The sequence below is a fragment of the Asterias amurensis genome, chromosome 11, assembly GCF_032118995.1.
Source record: "Asterias amurensis chromosome 11, ASM3211899v1".
Classification (NCBI taxonomy): domain Eukaryota; kingdom Metazoa; phylum Echinodermata; class Asteroidea; order Forcipulatida; family Asteriidae; genus Asterias; species Asterias amurensis.
This window is the reverse complement of record NC_092658.1, coordinates 14,400,691-14,422,963: the sequence shown is the minus strand read 5'-3', so window position 1 is coordinate 14,422,963 and position 22,273 is coordinate 14,400,691. Positions and strand designations below refer to the sequence as shown.

The 22,273-nt window shown below is 39.5% G+C and overlaps 1 protein-coding gene across 1 annotated transcript in view; it reads left to right on the top strand.

Moving 5' to 3' along the window:
* The window catches only part of LOC139944191 (uncharacterized), an 83,196-nt gene that overhangs the window by 20,967 nt on the left and 39,956 nt on the right, over nt 1-22,273 (top strand). The window contains exons 18-37 of the mRNA XM_071941158.1: nt 172-1,317; nt 1,944-2,177; nt 3,330-3,440; nt 3,964-4,197; nt 5,215-5,334; nt 6,025-8,424; nt 9,529-9,759; nt 11,744-11,857; nt 12,385-12,498; nt 12,945-13,058; nt 13,787-13,900; nt 14,532-14,645; nt 15,513-15,626; nt 16,622-16,735; nt 17,612-17,725; nt 18,031-18,144; nt 19,805-19,918; nt 20,431-20,544; nt 21,278-21,391; nt 21,534-21,647. Coding sequence (XP_071797259.1) covers nt 172-1,317; nt 1,944-2,177; nt 3,330-3,440; nt 3,964-4,197; nt 5,215-5,334; nt 6,025-8,424; nt 9,529-9,759; nt 11,744-11,857; nt 12,385-12,498; nt 12,945-13,058; nt 13,787-13,900; nt 14,532-14,645; nt 15,513-15,626; nt 16,622-16,735; nt 17,612-17,725; nt 18,031-18,144; nt 19,805-19,918; nt 20,431-20,544; nt 21,278-21,391; nt 21,534-21,647 — 5,958 coding nt within the window. The remainder of the gene's footprint in view (nt 1-171; nt 1,318-1,943; nt 2,178-3,329; nt 3,441-3,963; nt 4,198-5,214; nt 5,335-6,024; nt 8,425-9,528; nt 9,760-11,743; nt 11,858-12,384; nt 12,499-12,944; nt 13,059-13,786; nt 13,901-14,531; nt 14,646-15,512; nt 15,627-16,621; nt 16,736-17,611; nt 17,726-18,030; nt 18,145-19,804; nt 19,919-20,430; nt 20,545-21,277; nt 21,392-21,533; nt 21,648-22,273) is intronic.

Here is a 22,273-nt window from a genome sequence, read left to right as displayed (position 1 = left end):
ATGCACGGAAAATGCCTTAATTGCATAAACCAAACGCATGTTAATGTTTTCTTTGATGACAAATAGCTAGGCAAAGGTTCTGGGCTCGAATACAATGTACATACTTTTGCTACATTTTTACAATTACTTTTAACATTCTTGCTTGACGTTTAACAATTATACTCTACACAGGTATATTGAGCTGTGGAAGTCAACCCTGCATGAATGGAGGAACTTGCCTGGAAGGTGGAAACAATTTTGAATATTTCTGTCAATGTTCGACTGGATGGACAGGACTGAACTGTGACAATCAGGTTGATGTTTGTGCGTCCAGTCCTTGTCAGAATGGAGCCACATGTGTGAATGGTCAGACATCTTATTCTTGTCAATGTACGGCTGGATGGACAGGACTGAACTGTGACACTCAGGTTGATGTTTGTGTGTCCAGTCCTTGTCAGAATGGAGCCACATGTGTGAATGGTCAGACATCTTATTCTTGTCAATGTACGGCTGGATGGACAGGACTGAACTGTGACACTCAGGTTGATGTTTGTGTGTCCAGTCCTTGTCAGAATGGAGCCACATGTGTGAATGGACAGACATCTTATTCTTGTCAATGTACGGCTGGATGGACAGGACTGAACTGTGACACTCAGGTTGATGTTTGTGTGTCCAGTCCTTGTCAGAATGGAGCCACATGTGTGAATGGTCAGACATCTTATTCTTGTCAATGTACGGCTGGATGGACAGGACTGAACTGTGACACTCAGGTTGATGTTTGTGCATCCAGTCCTTGTCAGAATGGAGCCACATGTGTGAATGGTCAGACATCTTATTCTTGTCAATGTACGGCTGGATGGACAGGACTGAACTGTGACACTCAGGTTGATGTTTGTGCGTCCAGTCCTTGTCAGAATGGAGCCACATGTGTGAATGGTCAGACATCTTATTCTTGTCAATGTACGGCTGGATGGACAGGACTGAACTGTGACACTCAGGTTGATGTTTGTGTGTCCAGTCCTTGTCAGAATGGAGCAACATGTGTGAATGGACAGACATCTTATTCTTGTCAATGTACGGCTGGATGGGCAGGACTGAACTGTGACACTCAGGTTGATGTTTGTGCGTCCAGTCCTTGTCAGAATGGAGCCACATGTGTGAATGGTCAGACATCTTATTCTTGTCAATGTTCGGCTGGATGGACAGGACTGAACTGTGACACTCAGGTTGATGTTTGTGTGTCCAGTCCTTGTCAGAATGGAGCCACATGTGTGAATGGACAGACATCTTTTTCTTGTCAATGTACAGCTGGATGGGCAGGACTGAACTGTGAGACACGTAAGTGAAACATATTTTTTAACAATTTATGTTCTCAGTATTGGAACTGGTAATGATTATTGATAGTTATTCATCTAAAACCTGATGTTTACTTATCTTAAACTCACTTCTTTGTCGTAAATTTTAATTATAACACCCCTCACAAATATTCTGCCTTTTCATTGGTTTTGAGCGCATCACATATGATATGTCTTAGTTTTACTAAAACGGCGGCCGTGTCATAGTGCATCGTTTGCCCTGTGATAGTCTGACGACTATCACACGGCGTGCAGTACCTAGACGTCTTTTTACCCGGCTCGAACCCAATCAGTTGTGCATCTTTGTATCTGGAACGCGCGTACGAACGTTACGTGTACGAGGATGATAAGTAGTCTGTTGGGGTGTTATAAAACAAATATTGACTGCTTTTACTTGTGCTATTTTTAAAACTCTGACTCCTTCGGTGATCCCGTTCCATTTTCCCTTGGCTGCGCCTCAGGAAAATAGAACGCTCTAGTGATCACCTCGGGAGTCTTAGTTTTAACCATAGCACTTGAAGCAGTCAATATATGTGTACTATTGAACTTCGTTCGCTGATGATTGCTAGTACAAACTACTATTTTATATTCCCCAAACTTGATATTCAGAAATACTAAGCTGTGGAAGTCAACCATGCCTGAACGGAGGAGAGTGTTTCGAGTCGCTTGGTCTGTTTGGATATGTTTGCAGTTGCACAGGAGGATGGACAGGAGTAACATGTCAAACACCTGATGATAAATGTTCATCTAATCCTTGTTTGAACGGAGCCTCATGTATTACTCAGGACACTTCGTATGTCTGCCAATGTCCACTAGAATGGACCGGACAGATTTGTGACACACGTAAGTCATTACACATCCTTCAAACCTCAACCTCACTATAGATACAAAGTTGTTGTCATTATTTTTCATGAAAACCAAACAATTGTGGGTTGACCGTCGACATTTCTGCTGTCACATGGTTTGGTTTTCAGTTAAAGGAACATGTTGCCTTGGATCGGACGAGTTGGTTTATAAAAAGCGTTTGTAGCCGTTTGTTATAAAATGCATATGATTGGATGTTTTAAAAGTAGAATACAATAATCCACACAAATTTGCCTCGAAATTGTGTGGTTTTCCTTTTACTTTGCGAACTAACACGGCCGGCCATTTATGGGAGTCAAAAAGTTGACTCCCATAAATGGCCGACCGTGTTAGTCGACGAGGTAAAAGGAAAACCATGCAATTTCGAGGCATGTATGTGTGAATCATTGTATCCTACTTTTACAGCATCTTTCTAACCACATGCATGTTATAACAAACGGTTACAAACGCTTTTCAAAGACCAACTAGACCGATCCAAGGCAACGTGTTCCTTAAACAGTTATGATATACATTGGTACGGATATGATCTTCTACCTGATCCCGAAGCCTGTGGCATACATGTACCAAACATTGAAGACGTCTGCAACCACCCAGGAAAACGGAATTGTTAGAATGCACATTCTACAACTGCATGGTCTGGTTCTCTCCTCTACATAGCACATACGTACTGTACACTGGGTTGCAACCAGACTGTACGCTTGTTTTGACACACGCCAGTCAAGTCACACGTGTGGCTTTGTTTATTTTGAGCAGACAGTCACTTGGGATTTTATAACTAAACTGATGTTTTCTACTTGCAAAGTAAGAACAAACAGTTGTGTAATTATCCTTAGAACAACTGCATGTTGTTTTAATTTTAATTCAAACTTTGTTTATCGACATGGAAGTTTGAGAAATTCAAGAATTTTGATCTAATTCACCTCAAGCTTAAGACAATGGAACCGTTAAAATGGAACGGATAACATGAAACCGACAAAATAGAACCGATAAAAAAAAAGGTAAAATGAAACCGATAAAATAGAACCGGAACCGGGCGTCTGTTTTTGGGTACCAGGATACCCGATAACATGGCACAGGCTTACAACTTTACTTACTTAAAAATAAACCTTGCTATATATATTTTCTTTTTAGGTGTACTAACATGCGACAGTCAACCGTGTGAAAATGGAGGGCTATGTTTAGATGCATTTGATAGCTTCAGTTACTTATGTCAGTGCCAAGCAGGTTGGGCTGGAGACAATTGTGAGGTAGCTGTGAACAAGTGTGAATCTAACCCCTGTACTAACGGAGGGAATTGTACCAACTTTCAGACGTCTTACAGCTGTGATTGTCCGCATCCTTGGACCGGACAAATCTGTCAAACTCGTATGTATTTTATTTTCAATTACCTTCTTTGTGACATGTTATGAAGTATATAGCAATGAAAACTTTGACAAATTTCAGACAAAGTTACTTGTGTGTTTCAACAATAAAGACTACAATAGAACAGTCTTTAAAGAGAAGGTATCATGTACTCTATTTATTTATTTTTCTCACCCTCTTTAAATAGCTTTGTTTATTGGTTATTCCTTAAAAACATTGTTTGTACTCTGTTTTCATGAAGTATGGAAATAAATGTCAGTTTGTTTGAATGAATGAATGAATGAATAAAATTGAACCGGAACCGGACGTCTGTTTTTGGGTACCCGGATACCCGGTAACATGGCACAGGCTTAAAACTTTACTTACTTAAAAATAACCCTTGCTGTATATATTTTCTTTTTAGGTGTACTAGCATGCGACAGTCAACCGTGTGAAAATGGAGGGCTATGTTTAGATGCATTTGATAGCTTCAGTTACTTATGTCAGTGCCAAGCAGGTTGGGCTGGAGACAATTGTGAAGTAGCTGTGAACAAGTGTGAATCTAACCCCTGTACTAACGGAGGGAATTGTACCAACTTTCAGACGTCTTACAGCTGTGATTGTCCGCATCCTTGGACAGGACAAAACTGTCAAACACGTATGTACTTTTTTTTCAATTACCTTCTTTGTGACATGTTATGAAGTATATTGCAATGAAAACTCTAACAAATTTCAGACAAACTTACTTGTGTGTTTCAGCAATAAAGACTACAACAGAATAGTCTTTAAAGCAATCGCACAACATCGGTAAACAGTATTGGCCAATGGCCCACACTTGTGTATAACAACATATATATAAAATAACAAACCTGTGAAAATTTTGGCCCAATCAGTCATCGGACTTGGGAGAATTTAACAGGAAAACCAACCCTTGTTTTCGCACATTTCGCCGTGTCATGACATGTGTTTAAAATAAATCTGTTATTTTCGACATCAAGAATTGATCATTGATTTAATGTTTTCTCAAAAAGTAGAGCATTTCATGGAATAATATTTCAAGGGAAGTCTTTCACCATTACCTTCTGTAAACTCTGTAAGTTATTTGTAAATCTGTGAAATTTTAATTTTTGTTCAGTTCAGAAAGTGTCCAATGGCTTTAAGTTTAAAGAGAGGTATATGTTTTGTGGTCACTCTTAAAATGAATGCCAATACAATTTTGGGGTTAGAAGACCACAGCATAGTATAAAGCATTTTGAGAAACATTCCACTTTGAATTAATATGGTTATATAAATAGATATCAGGTTACCACAAAAACAATTCTCAGATTGTGTATTCCTATTTGGGATGATTCTTCTTGCGTGGACATAATCGCTCCGGATTTTCGGCGACTCTCAAAAACACGACCACCTTTTCAAATGTAATTTTATAATAGATATTAAATTTGCATCGGGATACAGAATATTAATTTTGGTTTTTACCCATACATGGATGTGTGTTAGCACTGTATACTCAGTACTTTCCCGAGTCCTGTGAAAAATGTAATTTTCACACATCTACATTTATATGGGGTTAAAACAATTAAATGGTACACTTTGCCTTTATTATATACCATGTTGTTATAACACTAGCAATGAAGTGGAGTTAATCTTGTTGTTGTTGTTGTTGTTGTCTTAGGTCTGTTTAGTTGTTCAAGTCAGCCATGTCTGAATGAAGGAACATGTCTTGAATCACAGGATACATTTACCTACATCTGCCAATGTGTTTCTGGATGGACTGGAACCAACTGTGAAAGTCGTAAGTAGCTGCATTATGTTTCAATTAACCCAATTCACATGACACCATCCTCAAAATAATCTTTGTTTTTTTGTATGAATTTTTCAAGAAAAACGTTTTTAGAATCTCCATAAAATAACCAGAAATATATAGTGTGGGTTTTTAAAAAATTTGTTTTTGTGATATGTCACACAACAACAAATTTCATTTTAGGACATGCCCCTTAAGTTTGTTGATGCTGTTGAATCAGCCTGGGTGACTCGTGTGACTAGTGTCAAAGTTGTCACTATTGATTGCTTTGCTGTTATTCATATTCTTAATTATACCGCCACGACTACCAGTAATACAAAAATAGTTGCGACTTCCTGCTTGATAAACCAACTGTATCGGTCACAACTGCTTATGACAACATAATGAACTTACGAAACACTATCAGACATCGGTGACACAATCCTTCAATCCTTTCAGCACAAATTTTACCAAATTGCACCCTGGGCAAACAATATGGCATGCAGGTTGTTTCTAGTGTGAAGTCGCAACTATTTGAGGTGCTACTAGTCGAGTAGTAAATTTCAATAGTTGCCTTGGCTTACTGTTGAATGAATGGAAATATTTCAAATTTTGCAGTCATATGCTGTTGCTTTGGTCTCTTTTATGTTGGCATCTTGTAATTTTCTTAATTTTAATCCCAGTATGTTGTTTCTTTTATAGTTATATTGAGCTGTGGAAGTCAACCCTGCATGAACGGAGGAACTTGCCTGGAAAGTGGAGACAATTTTGCCTTCTTCTGTCAATGTTCGGCTGGATGGGCAGGACTGAACTGTGACACTCCGGTTGATGTTTGTGTGTCCAGCCCTTGTCAGAATGGAGCCACATGTGTGAATGGTCAGACATCTTATTCTTGTCAATGTACGGCTGGATGGACAGGACTGAACTGTGACACTCAGGTTGATGTTTGTGCATCGAGTCCTTGTCAGAATGGAGCCACATGTGTGAATGGTCAGACGTCATATTCTTGTCAATGTACGGCTGGATGGACAGGACTGAACTGTGACACTCAGGTTGAAATTTGTGTGTCCAGTCCTTGTCAGAATGGAGCCACATGTGTGAATGGTCAGACATCTTATTCTTGTCAATGTGCGGCTGGATGGACAGGACTGAACTGTGACACTCAGGTTGATGTTTGTGCATCCAGTCCTTGTCAGAATGGAGCCACATGTGTGAATGGTCAGACGTCATTTTCTTGTCAATGTACGGCTGGATGGACAGGACTGAACTGTGACACTCAGGTTGATGTTTGTGCGTCCAGTCCTTGTCAGAATGGAGCCACATGTGTGAATGAACAGACATCTTATTCTTGTCAATGTACGGCTGGATGGACAGGACTGAACTGTGACACTCAGGTTGATGTTTGTGTGTCCAGTCCTTGTCAGAATGGAGCCACATGTGTGAATGGTCAGACATCTTATTCTTGTCAATGTGCGGCTGGATGGACAGGACTGAACTGTGACACTCAGGTTGATGTTTGTGTGTCCAGTCCTTGTCAGAATGGAGCCACATGTGTGAATGGTCAGACATCTTATTCTTGTCAATGTGCGGCTGGATGGACAGGACTGAACTGTGACACTCAGGTTGATGTTTGTGCATCCAGTCCTTGTCAGAATGGAGCCACATGTGTGAATGGTCAGACGTCATATTCTTGTCAATGTACGGCTGGATGGACAGGACTGAACTGTGACACTCAGGTTGATGTTTGTGCATCCAGTCCTTGTCAGAATGGAGCCACATGTGTGAATGGTCAGACGTCATATTCTTGTCAATGTACGGCTGGATGGACAGGACTGAACTGTGACACTCAGGTTGATGTTTGTGGGTCCAGTCCTTGTCAGAATGGAGCCACATGTGTGAATGAACAGACATCTTATTCTTGTCAATGTACGGCTGGATGGACAGGACTGAACTGTGACACTCAGGTTGATGTTTGTGTGTCCAGTCCTTGTCAGAATGGAGCCACATGTGTGAATGGTCAGACATCTTATTCTTGTCAATGTGCGGCTGGATGGACAGGACTGAACTGTGACACTCAGGTTGATGTTTGTGTGTCCAGTCCTTGTCAGAATGGAGCCACATGTGTGAATGGTCAGACATCTTATTCTTGTCAATGTGCGGCTGGATGGACAGGACTGAACTGTGATACTCAGGTTGATGTTTGTGTGTCCAGTCCTTGTCAGAATGGAGCCACATGTGTGAATGGTCAGACGTCATATTCTTGTCAATGTACGGCTGGATGGACAGGACTGAACTGTGACACTCAGGTTGATGTTTGTGCGTCCAGTCCTTGTCAGAATGGGGCCACATGTGTGAATGGACAGACATCTTATTCTTGTCAATGTACGGCTGGATGGACAGGACTGAACTGTGACACTCAGGTTGATGTTTGTGGGTCCAGTCCTTGTCAGAATGGAGCCACATGTGTGAATGGTCAGACATCTTATTCCTGTCAATGTTCGACTGGATGGACAGGACTGAACTGTGACACTCAGGTTGATGTTTGTGCGTCCAGTCCTTGTCAGAATGGAGCCACATGTGTGAATGGTCAGACATCTTATTCTTGTCAATGTTCGGCTGGATGGACAGGACTGAACTGTGACACTCAGGTTGGTGTTTGTGCGTCCAGTCCTTGTCAGAATGGAGCCACATGTGTGAATGGTCAGACATCTTATTCTTGTCAATGTTCGGCTGGATGGACAGGACTGAACTGTGACACTCAGGTTGATGTTTGTACATCCAGTCCTTGCTTGAATGGAGCCACATGTGTGAATGGTCAGACATCTTATTCTTGTCAATGTACGGCTGGATGGACAGGACTGAACTGTGACACTCAGGTTGATGTTTGTGTGTCCAGTCCTTGTCAGAATGGAGCCACATGTGTGAATGGTCAGACATCTTATTCTTGTCAATGTTCGGCTGGATGGGCAGGACTGAACTGTGACACTCAGGTTGATGTTTGTTCGTCTAGTCCTTGCTTGAATGGAGCTACTTGCCTTGGGAATCAGACCTCTTATACTTGCACATGCAGAATTGGATGGAGTGGAACAAATTGTGATATTCGTAAGTTGGTGTTTTTTTTTCAAAATCATTTCACAATTTGGTCAGAAACACCAGAGTTTGAGTCCCTTGCTATTATCTGTTGGCCACAACATGCCACAAAAGCAAGCCTTTTTATGATGTAATGTCACTCATAGAACAGCGAATACTAACAAAGCATCTGAATTGCATGCATTGCTAGTATACGGGCAGGTCTTGTTGTGGTGACATTTCTTAACATTTCTTGCTCAGCCAGTGATGTTTATGATAAAAAAAATTAAAAAACAAAAGTATAAAAAATCAACAATAAAATAATAACCAAATAGTACCCAAGTACAACAATGCACATCTTATTTATAATTATAATAGAAATCATACCGTCACTCAGAATCGCTCAAGGCACTTTAACATACAGTATTTTCCTGCAAGGAATTTTGGACAGCGTTTGAATAATGAGATCTACTCCTTTGACATAGCACCATGTAATGGTTTACAAGGTGCTTTGGCGCAATATGCTGCCAATCAAACCAGGAACACCCTGGTGAACCCCTTCTTTTTTCGATATGTTCACTGGGTTCTTTTACGTGCATTAATACACAACATACAGGACCAAAGGCATACAGCCAATGCGAAGGACAAAGCATCATGGTTAAGTGTCTTGCTTAAGGACACGGGTGTCATGACTGGGACCCGAACCCACCCTCAGCTGATAAGAAACAACAGAGTTTGAATCCGATACTCTTAATTGCTAGGCCATACCATGCCACAGTGTTTTATAATAATAATAACCACTTTGTATATAGCGCTTTTCACACCCGAAGGGCGTCTCAAAGAGCTTCCAACATTATTACCCCTTGTCACTGGGCCATTTAATCCATTCCTTAAACCATCTCAGCTCTCTGGGGAGTATACAGCCTGTGCAACAAATATGCGCTACTCGGCTAAATCAATCACAAGAACAATCGCTGCCCTCACAGGTACCCATTTACTTCTGGGTGGAGAGAAGCATGTAGTTACATGTAAGTGTCTTGCTCAGGGACACAAGTGTCATGACTCTCGAACCCACACTCTGCTGAACAGAATCACAACAGCTTGAGTATTTAATAACACAAGCTCATTTGTTTGCAGAAATTTTGGCTTGTGTGAGTGGTCCATGTAAGAACAATGGGCAGTGTGCAGAGGATCCAGACAGATTTGCCTACATTTGTTCCTGTACTGGAGTCTGGACCGGAGCTACCTGTGAGATCCCAGATGCATGTAGTTTGAATCCATGTCTGAATGCTGGTGTGTGTAGTAATGTAGGAAGCTCGTATGAATGTACGTGTGCTGTTGGATGGATAGGAACTCGATGTGAAACAGGTAAATCTTATTTCTAAAGTTCTCAAATTATCCATATAAAAATAATAAAAATAAGATCAAAGTTTTATATAGCGCACGTATCTACCAAACAAGGTACTCAAGCCGCTGAGTACGTGTGTACACAAACTTACAGTAGCCACCTTTCATACAACGCTTTGCAGTTGATCAATGGACCTCTTTCATCGGCCGTAAATAATGGCAAAATTGCAGGAAATTTATCTAATCCTTCTCTTAGGCCACTACCTGACCACAGGTGCAACAACCTTCCCATCACCATACATTGTACGTACTCCTTTTTTCAAGAAAGCACTGAAAAAATATCTGTTTCCTTAGTTGCTTTCTGTAATTCCTTTTTGCCATTTGTTGTATTATTTGCATTGCTAAAGTCTGTTTGCGTAAACACTGTGAACTTAGTAGAATGGTGCTATATGGAAAGGTTTGCAGTAACACCATGTAATGATAATCTCTAAATAAATTGAAGTGGTTCTGAGAAGAACCGTTGTTCACTAACACTGAATGGATTCAATCGTTTCAGAACCACTCCAACTCATTTGTAGAGATAGTCATTACATGATGTTACCGCAAACCTTTTCATATCATATTTCCACCATGCAAAGTTTCAAATCCTACTTAGAATGGTGCTATAAATAAAAGCCAATGGGTATGGGTATCAAGATTCTGGGCCAATGAGGAGACTTTTGGGGCTCATGGCATCATATGCAAAGAGTCTAGTAGGTAAATTTCTGTCATGATGCAGGCATGGGTTTCATCCACTAGGAGCCTGGTTGGTAGAGCAGAATGCACTACCTTCCCAACTTTTTACGAAGTAAAGTACCTTAGTCTGTCTGACACATCCCTGCATCCGAATATTAAAGTTTTATAGGCACTTCCCACCTCCTTCAAACTGGAAATGACCAGCAAATGGTCAAGTGCCTTGCTCAATGACACAAGTGCCTTGCTCAATGACACAAGGGCCCTGCTCAATGACACAAGGGCCCTGCTCAATGACACAAGGGCCCTGCTCAATGACACAAGTGCCCTGCTCAATGACACAAGTGCCTTGCTCAATGACACAAGTGCCTTGCTCAATGACACAAGTGCCCTGCTCAATGACACAAGTGCCTTGCTCAATGACACAAGTGCCTTGCTCAATGACACAAGTGCCCTGCTCAATGACACAAGTGCCTTGCTCAATGACACAAGTGCCTTGCTCAATGACACAAGTGCCCTGCTCAATGACACAAGTGCCTTGCTCAATGACACAAGTGCCTTGCTCAATGACACAAGTGCCCTGCTCAATGACACAAGTGCCTTGCTCAATGACACAAGTGCCTTGCTCAATGACACAAGTGCCTTGCTCAATGACACAAGTGCCTTGCTCAATGACACAAGTGCCTTGCTCAATGACACAAGTGCCCTGCTCAATGACACAAGTGCCCTGCTCAATGACACAAGGGCTCTGCTCAATGACACAAGTGCCTTGCTCAATGACACAAGTGCCCTGCTCAATGACACAAGGGCCCTGCTCAATGACACAAGTGCCTTGCTCAATGACACAAGGGCCCTGCTCAATGACACAAGTGCCTTGCTCAATGACACAAGTGCCATGACTGAGACTTGAACCCTACTATGCTGCTGACATAGACTCTTCCCATGAAATATGTTAATTGCACATAGCGCGTGCGCACTAACATTTTGGTTGGCAAAATGAGGGAACATTGCGCTGTTTTGTACACAGCTAATGGCTGCAGGACGCAGACGCAATTGCGCGTCTGCTTATTGCACATCTCTATGATGTTTGCCAACCAATAGGGTCTGTACGTATACATGTATGTGTGAAGGTACATGTAATTAGTATATTTCATAGGAAGGGTCCATTAACTAAGCCGTTTGGCCATGACAAGGTACTAAATAAAAAGCTTCACCAAATTTTGCTTAAATTTGCTTTGTTGCTTATTGTATTGCGACTTCTTTTTGATTGCAGCTGTGAACTTCTGTTCGTCAACGCCATGTCTTAATGGTGGCTTCTGTAGAAACCTTGCAAGTACTTATGAGTGTGACTGCTCCATTGAATGGACAGGCAACCAGTGTGAAATCGGTAAGTACAGTGTACATGTGTGTGAGCTAAGAGGTGAATCCAACAAAGTACTGTCTCTGCCATTTCAGGTTCACATTTTATACACCTAGGTTAAGAGAAGGAATTTATGGTTATAAGTGTCTTGCTCAAGACAAAGGGTATTGGATTCCAACCCACACTCGGAAATAACTTGGCTATCGGAACTTGATCGTCTTCCAGTGAAATTTGACAAATTCTTTTTAAAGGATTTGAGTACTTTTTCAATATGTCCACAGCTTACAGGGTTTAGAGATAATGATAGTAGAAAGCTTCCCTTCAAAAAATAACTTACTGAGGTGCTGTAGTTGTTGAGAAATGATTTACATTCTAAAACTGAGACGAAAATTATTTTGGTGACAGTTTAATATAAATCTGTAGACATTGTGTTTTGTGTTAAAAAGTACATAGCCTCTTTTTGAACAAGAACTAAAGTAATGTCTAACCAAATATAACAATAATATAGTATTTGATTGATTATTGTTGTTGTTTGTCCTTTGTATTTCTTGTAGCTAAAGACGCTTGTATTGGAACACCATGCCAGAATAACGCCACCTGCCTCAATCAATTTGACTTCTTTGTTTGTCAGTGCCAACCTGGATATGCAGGATTTGATTGCAGCCAAGGTAATAATAATAATAATAATAATAATAATAATAATAATGATAATGATAATGATAATGATAATGATAATGATAATGATAATGATAATGATAATGATAATGATAATGATAATGATAATGATAATGATAATGATAATGATAATGATAATGATAATGATAATGATAATGACAACAAATGTATTAAAAAGTGACAAAAAAGAGACAAATATAAGACACTGAGCACACAAGGTGGTCGCCACAGTGCAGCGCCCTCCATTATCAGAAGCCCTATGGGCTGAAGGGCATCTCAAAGTGCACAGTATTTTTCCTGCAAGGTATTGTGGAGTTACGTGTTGAAGTATTCCTTTACATATAGCACCATGTAATGATTTACAAGAATTTAATGCAACATATCTGTAGAGTAAGATTGTCTTAACGACCATGGTCATTTATCGTTTTTATATTCACAGATATCAATGAGTGCATGAGTAGTCCATGTTCTAATGGAGCAAATTGTGTGAACCAGTTGAATGGATACCAGTGTATTTGTGAACTTGGTTGGACTGGACCAATGTGTTCTATAGGTAACTGTGTTATGAATTACTTTATGTTCTAGACCCATCATCTAGTAAATATTTGCCTGAAATTTCTATAACGTTTACAAGATAAGCATCTCCAGACGTTAATTTTTGCGGTCCTAACCAATAACTGTTTCTGTTGAACTTGCCCATTGTTGATCACTGGCCATTGACCGAAACAGTTTATTTATGTCACGAACCCAAAGACACACCCCTTTAATAGTTTCCTGAAGACAACAGGAGCATGATAATCGAAATGATGAGAATAAATCAAACGGGTCTTCTTTGAGCTAACACTTCCTCCAAAAAAAGATATTGTAATTTGGTTGTACCCCCAAGAATAGCACTCCACTTTAATGATAAACTTGTGAACAAGTCGTTTCATGGCTCTGCTTACCGCGTAATTTTGTTTACGATCACCATTTTCCGCTTACTTTGCAAGCAACATATTTCTGCGCTAGCTGTGTTAGCAAAGTATGTAACACGGAGTATGCACAGGCACAAATAAATTTCATGCTAACCTGTGAATTATGTTTGACCTAAGCGCGGAATTCCCTGCTTATGCAAGCGCCGATTCTTTGCTTACGGTAAGCAGAGCCTTGCAATTGGGCACATAACTTAAGTTAAGTGCATTTTCTTGTCCATAATACATGATTCTTTTGAGATCCTCATACATATATATTAAAGTTGTATTTCTAATCCTGTTATGTTATTTCTTCTGTAATTGATTTCAGATGTAGATGAATGTCTGAGTGATCCATGTCTGAACGGTGCTTCATGTAACAACCTTTTGAACAGCTACCAGTGTGTGTGCAGACAAGGCTACACCGGCCCTCTTTGTGGCATAGGTACAAATATTAATCAAATTTAATAATAATAGGTTCTTATATAGCTCTTTATCACACCCGTGTCATATCAAAGGGCTCATTGTGTTTTCCTGCAAGTAGTGGAGCTACATTTTTGAAATATCAGACCTATTCCTCTAAAGCACCCCTTCGACTTTACAATAAGTGCACTGGGTTCTTTTATGTGCATAACACAACACACGGGAGCTACGGCTGTACGTCCCATCCAAAGGATGAAGCAATTATGGTTTTTCTTGCTACAAGTGTCCTGACCGGGACTCGAACCTACATGTAAGCTCTGCTGATCAGAGTTTGATTTAGGTGTTCTTATCCCCAATGATACTGACAGAAGATGACAAGAGTGAGTAACAACAAATTCTGAGGATATTATAATAATTATCTCTACCTATCGCCCAAGTAGAAGTTAAAAAGCAGGACAGTTTTTTTCAGAACAGAGAAGTCTCCCGAAAATCAGAAAAATCTACTCCACGTTAGTAGAATATATAGCAAGATGGTACTCCAAAGAACAAAATCTACCTGGCAAGTAGATATACACATGCTGTTACCACAGACCAAATATATGTGTTTTAATAAAGCTGTAAATAATAATATGACATGGATTTTGATATTTCAGAGATTGATTTCTGCTTCAATACTCCGTGCCAGAATGGTGCAACATGTCAGAGTACAACTACCCAGTACGTCTGCCAATGTGCGTCAGGCTTCAATGGTACCAATTGTGATAATGGTAAGTGTTATAACAAGTCGTTAAAACAATTATTTAATGAACTGAACTAGCTTTGTTTGTACGGGTCCATGTTCATCATTATTAGATCTAATTGGTTCATGTATATCGGTCGTCAAATTTTGCCATATGTGCAATGTGATATAAATTTTCATAAAAAGGGTAAAGACACCATATTGCAGCCCGATGGCTGAACTGCAATTGGTAAAAAGACATCAATACACAGAAGGAAATATGAAGAAAAAAAAATATATATAAAAAAGCAGGGCGTCAAAAAATAAGCACAAACACCAATGAACAAACATATTTAAAAAGGCAACAACAAATAAAGAAAAAAATAAAATGTTTCCACAACTGATTTTTGTTTGTGTTGATTCATTTGATTACAAGGGAGTTAGCAAAATTAAAAGATTTCATAACAATGATTACCAATATATAGGTATACATGTATTGGAAGTGTCGTGGCCTAGCAGTTAAGAGCACCAGATTCGAGCTTTGGTGTTTCTGATCAGCAGAGTGTGGGGTCGAATCCCCAGCCATGACACCTGTGTCCTTAAGCAAGACACTTAACCATTGCTTCGTCCTTCGGATGGGACGTAACGCCGTTGGTCCCATGTGTTGTGTAATGCAAGATAAAGAACCTAGAGCACTTTTCGAAAAGGGAATGGTTTGCCCCGGTGTTCCTGGTAGTGGCTGCTGAATGCGCCGTAGTACCTTTTAAACCCCTTATAAGGTGATACATAGTTGGGTCTCAGATTTCTTTTTGTAATAATGTGTATACTAAACGCCCTGAGTACCTTGTTGGTAGGTACTTGCACTATAAAAAACTTCGCTATTATTGTTATTATTATTATTATTATTATATTACAGATATTGATGAGTGTACGAGCAATCCCTGTTTGAATGGTGGAGGCTGTTTAGATATATTGAATGGATACTCATGTAGCTGTCCAGTATCCCATACTGGTAACAACTGTGAAACAGGTTTGTGTTTAAAGTTTTTATTTTGGGGTTGAACAATTTCTAGAGCTTGGGTAGATTTCACAAAAAGGTAGGACTAGTCCTAACTTAGGACTTGTCTTAAGAGATACTAAAAACTAAAGGCTAGTCCTAAGTTAGGAAGAGTAACTCGTCCTAACTCGAGACAAGACTAGTCTTAATGCTTTTTCAAAAACACCCCTGGACTCCCTGCGATTGAGTAATTTTATTTATTTTAATTTAAAATCTTTAGACATACACAATAGTTACAAGTTGGAATGGGGCTGTCAAGGTTAAAACAAAAGTATAAAAACTGTCATCAATAGATGTGTAAAACCAGACCCCTGCCAACGATAACAAATATAATTTTACAATATAAAAAAGGGGTTGCACTGAAACATTTAAAAGTCACACAAAAGAATATTAAAACACAAGCAAATCCAGATTATTGAAGAGAAAAAAAACAGCACCCACAACAAAGCACCGTAGCAATAGGAGGAAGGAACAGCAATTTAAAAACAAAAACTGGTATAGAGAGCAACTTTTAAAACAATGAAACCAAAAGCATGAATTTAAGGTTTCGGGTACTTTTTCAAACGCGTTGGTACGTTACCAACTTGGGTTGTGATGGCTTTGTCATTTGTGACACTAGTTTCTTGAGCAAGGAACTTTATCGTGATACATTGTAGCTTCTCTCAACCCAGGAGTACAAATGGGTACCGGTGAGAGATTGGGAGTAACCTGCGATGGACTGGCATCCTGTTAAGTCATTTAAGGCCAAGGATAGCAGATATAAACACAGGCTTGATTAGCCATATTGGCTACGTCACTTCAGAGGGAGCCATTACTCACAATGTTTGATACTATCAACCTCTCCCCATTACTCGTTACCAAGAAAGGTTTTATGCTAATAATTATTTTGACTATTTACCAATAGTGTCCAGTGTTCTTAAGTGAAATAAACACTTGTTATATTAACCCTGCTTTGTGTTTGCTTTCAGAGTTGGATCCCTGTGTGTCCAATCCATGCCTGAACCAAGCAGTCTGTAATAATATGTTCACCGTCTACACTTGTAGCTGTCAGACAGGATTTACTGGCATTAATTGTGAACAAGGTATGTACACAGCAGAAAAAAATATTGTATAAAGAGGGACACCAGGTATTGGATTACTTGCTTTGTAATATCCCTTTTCTAGGGGTTATTCGTGGAACCCTTGAATCTGTTTTGAACAGGATGTACTGGCATTAATTGTGAATAAGTTATGTACACACAAGAAAAAAATCGCGCACAAAGAGGGACACCAGGTACTGGAAAACTAGCTTTGTAATATTCCTTTTCTAGGGGTTATATAGACGATGTGACCTCTGACGTAACACGAAAACCATAACATGATTCGCGCGCATACCGCCGGGCAAAACCTTTGTGTTTTGGCAGCCAGCTAGAAAGTGTACGCAATCTTACTATGACTACGCAACTCAGTGCCCGGCGAAACATGACGTATATACTGTTTTGTCAACAGAGGGTGGTTTGAATGTAAACATAGGTCACATCGTCTATATCCCAGCATACCTTGGCAGATTATCAGCCGTGCCCATTAGCTAGAGTCTATCATGTCTGTCTTGCACAAAATTCAAATCTCTCCTCAAAACTTATCTAATGTTTCAGGTTTTCAAGGACTAGATTTGTTGTGTCTGTTTTCTTTCGCTTTGTTTTTGGTTTTTACTGTGCCTTGAATACCCATTAGGGTGGATATGTGCGCATTACAATTCTGTATTATTATGATTATTATTCTCGTTATTTCCGTTTTCAAGTCAGGCTTTCATTTTGGTGATGATACTTTCAAATAAAATCAATTCTCCAAGAAGCAATGCTCTTGAAGAGTTTATGCTGTAGCCTGTATTGCATTTGATGCTTTTGTTTGTTGATACAAATATTGGAATAAGTGTCTAAACCATTATACTAAAATTAAATTTTTTGTTGATTGGACAGATATAAATGAATGTTCCAGTAGTCCATGTCAGAACAATGCGACATGTGTCAATGAGGAAGGTTTCTTCACATGTCTCTGTGCACCAGGCTGGGACGGTAACACATGTACTGTGGGTAAGTTAAGATGGGCACCAGACTGGAAGGGTAACACATGTATTCTTCGTAAGGACGTGTCTGAAATGGCGACTTCGGCTGCAGCCACAGCTAGATCAGTGTGTCTGTCAGTGTTGAAGAAAAGGCAGATGCGCGCAATTTGGCCAGAGCTGTAGCCGCAGTCGCCATTTCGGACATGTCCTTAGTCAATTTTGGGAAACAGACTGCAAGTATAACACATGTATTCTGGGTACAGTGTGTTAAGTTTAAAAGAACTAAAACTTTCATATTTTCAAATGACTGGAATTTTGGTATGTCTGTTGCAGAAATTGATGAGTGCGTAAGTCTACCATGCATGAATGGAGCTAACTGTGTGAACCTGTTAAATGGGTACCAGTGTCAGTGCCTACTTGGTTGGCAAGGACCTTTATGTGATAGTGGTGAGTGTCTATGCATTCTGGTTTTCATTTGAAATAATATGTCCTTGTTGATTTTAACACTTCTTTGTATTTTGTTTTGTTTTTTAATCAGCTAACTTGTCTTTGTTTTAAATGTATTAATGGTTTATCTTAACAGGTGTAATATCTTGTTTTGTGGTTAACATTAACAATACATTCACAGAACTGTTATTTGTATACTTGTATGCACATTATGTTTGTCTTTGTTTTCTTCCTGATTAAATGAAATCTTTGTTTTGCAGATGTCACAACTTTAGCAGATGTATGAATATCTAGTTGGTATTACTAACGAACCATTTTAATGATTGTATGTAATATTTTGTTTTTTCATTTGTGTCTATCGGTGTAACTTTACACGTGTGGTTTTGATCATTTTAACATTCAACACATCTACCCATTATGTCCACTGTGTTTGATTTTCTTTGTACATTAACATCATATGTCTAATTCATCTATTCCTAGGATTTAATACCAACATTGTTTCAGATATTAACCCATTCTGATAATGGTAAGTCTTGATGATTATTTATCCTAAAAAACAGGGCCTAATTTCATAGAGCTGCTTTAAAGTAGCAAGCACAATAAAGTGTTGCTGATCAGAATAAGGTTACCGGCCAAACTAATATATCACATGTACAATTTGTGACTGGTATCCTGCTCATTTCTGCTTAGCAGCAAGTTGTTAAGCAATATTTTTTGCTCAAGCAGCTCTATGAAATTTGGCCCTGATGTGCACATAGTAACAATGTCTTTTAATTCTGTTAAAATCTGTGTAATGGAAGCATTGACTCCAAGACTGAGATAACAACAATGTTATAGCACAGAAGACGATCAGAGCATACTGATCGAAACGTCGAGTTAACCCAACGGTTCTTTTCAGAACCACCCCAACTCATTTAGAGATTGTTATTACATGGTGTTACCGCAAACTCTTCTATATCTTATCTCCATCATGCAAAGTTTCAAATCCTACTTAACAACAATGTTAATCAGTTCTTATGAAGATGTAGCGCTTTATACACATGAAGGGCGTCTCAAAGCGCTTGCATCATTAGAACCCCTGGTCACTGGGCCATTTAAAAAATTCCTTAAACATTCTCAGCTCCCTGTGGAGTATACAGCCTGTACTACTAAAGTATGTAGCACACTAAGCTAAATCAATCACAAGATCCAGCTCTGCCCTAACAGATCACCCTGGGTGGAGAGAAGCAATTATGGTTAAGTGTCTTACTCGAAGGTTTGAAACTAAGACCATTACTGAGAGTTTCACAAAGCACTAAGATTCATCTAAAGATGGGCTCTCAGTATTACCTTAATGATTTAATTGTAACATCACAATCTACTTAGCAACTACAATTACTTTGCTGTTAGGATCTATCTTAAATCTTTGTCAAATCCAGAGCAGTAGGCCCTACCAGGATTAAGGCGCAAAGGTCCTTGCTTTACAGCAGACCCAAAGACCTTTATGAGCAAATTATATCACTAGCAAATACAATTAGTTATTGCAAGCTGTTAACCAACCAAAAGGACTTGGGTATGATTGAAAAAAAAAAAAAAAACAGTTACTAGCCTGAAGTTTTGAACCTTGCATAGTCTTTACAATATTTTGTGTTGATTTGTCTAAAATGTGGGTTTGTTGCAGAGGTGAATGAGTGTGAAAGCAGTCCATGTTCGAATGGAGGAACTTGTCTTGACTTGGTGAATGGATTCCAGTGTCAATGTGCAGTTGGATTTACAGGTTTATTCTGTGAAATAGGTAAACAAAACCATATTTGTTGAATATATCTTTTTGAAAAACAGCTCGTTCCAAACATGATTCTTAGATAAAAGAACTTATCAGCAATCAATGTAGGCTACTGCCCGTTGACACATCAACCGTCCTCTTCTCCTGGGTTGTGTGGCTGGTGCAGGGGTGATTTTGCGTCGCTGTAGGGTCGCTGCAGTTAGTTCAACCACACTGAGGCCACTCCACCTGGTGAGGCTGCCGACCCAGTGGAGTTTCGGTCTTGTAACCCCGCGACGGTGTCCAAGTGGGGTTCCATCTAGCACTGCTGCTGCAAGACCACCTTGGCGTACTGCATGGCCAAGCCAAGCGGTTTTTTGTTCCATGATTGTGTTGGCAGAGAGACCCCACCTGTTGCCAATCAGCGCTCTGAGGGTTTGGGCCAGATGTATCTGCCAATACTTAACCTCTTTTCAATTGAATGATGAGGCTTAATTTATAACTGCATATATTCCCCCCCCCCCCCCCCATCTTTGTTTATTCAGGCGTTGATGAGTGTATGTCACATTCATGTGAGAACGGAGCAACTTGTATTGACTTAACCAATAGCTACCGATGTGACTGTGCACCAGGCTATCAGGGAATATTCTGTGAAATTGGTAAAGTTTATTCCTTTTTCAATTGTGTTGTTCTTTTGAATGGTGTTGACTTTTGATTACGCACATGTAGGTTATAAATTCTACCATTAATTATTTTTTGTTATGCAAGTTCACCCTTAAAATGGCTAAAAGCCACTCTTAGTATGGTGCTACAAGAAGAAAAATTATTTAATGTGAACAAAACTCAGGGGAGCTGAAGGTAGGATGTTATATGCCTCTTAAAACAGTCTAGATTGTAGGATGCAAGATACTAAACTATAATTGCTTCTCTCCACCCAGGGGTAAATGGGTACCTGTGACAACAGGGGTGGTTGTTGTGATTGATTTAGCCGAGTAGCGCATATTAATGTTGCACAAGGCTGTATACTCCCCACCAGGGAGCTGAGATGGTTTAAGGAGTGAATTAAGGCCCTGAGACATGGGGTAATAATGTGAAGCGCTTTGGGACGCCCTCCAGGTGTGAAAAGCGCTATATAAACGGGTTAATATTATTATTATTATTTGATCCAGTACCATGCTTCTCTTCAATGAACTGATCTCTTGACACTCCTGGGGTGACATGTCTTTTTATTCAGCTGCGCCGCACATCTGCAAATCTATACCACTGTTTTTTTTGTTTTGTTTTTACTGCGCCTTGAACGCCCAACAGGGTGGATATGTGGGCATTACAAGTCTTTATTAATATTATTGTTGTTGTTATTATCCTCTCATATTTTATCTTTATTATCCTCAGGTATCCTGGAGTGTTCCAGTGTTCCTTGTATGAATGGAGCTACTTGTGTTGACTTGATCAATGGTTATAGATGCGACTGTGCTTTAGGATTTAATGGAATCAACTGTCAAACAGGTTTGTTGAGCTTGATTGTTCTAACTACATATAAATGTACCAGAATTTTGTAGTTAACTTTCTTAGGTCTTCATTCTTTTACATATGAAACTGTAATAATTGTATTCAATTTTGAAAATTATGTTAATATTTGTATTTACAGATATTTTAGAATGTGTGAGTTCACCTTGTATGAATGGAGGAACTTGTCTTGACTTGGTGAATGGATTCCAGTGTCAATGTGCAGTTGGATATACAGGTGTATTCTGTCAAACAGGTAATAGTAGCAACACTTGATTGAATGCATTCATGCCATGAACACAGAGCTCACTCCGCAGTAGTGAAGTTGATTAATGAGAAGTCCCTTCGATCCACTAAGTGAAAGTCGCAGCCAATTTCCTACCTACATTACCGCCCAGGTAGTGGATAAAAAGCAGGACAGTTCTTTTCAGAACTGAGATGTCTGGAACTCCAAAAATCTACTCTGCGGGAGTAGAGAAGTCTCCTGAATCCCCCCCCCCCCAAAAAAAAAAAAAATTAATTCAATTCAATAAGACATTTATTCTACATTGTAGTTTGAAAATAGTACAATAAGAGAATTCATCAGTACAAAGAGAGGTACATGTAACAAAATCAAAAGCCAAGTTGTATCGTAATTTGGGTGTGATCCCTGGCTACACGGCAGTTAACGGTTGTATGGCTTCAGGCACCCCGAACAAAGATATTGACAAAATAGGTACACTGCCAATATAGGTTTAGATAGCTTAGTTGGTAGAGCGCCGGTACGTTAATCCGGAGGTCGTTCAACCTCAAAAATCAAAATCAAAAGCGGCTAAAAGAATACAAAATTAATATAATGTTAAAGCAAGCATTATATAAATAACTAGGAGTTTGAGGCTGTAG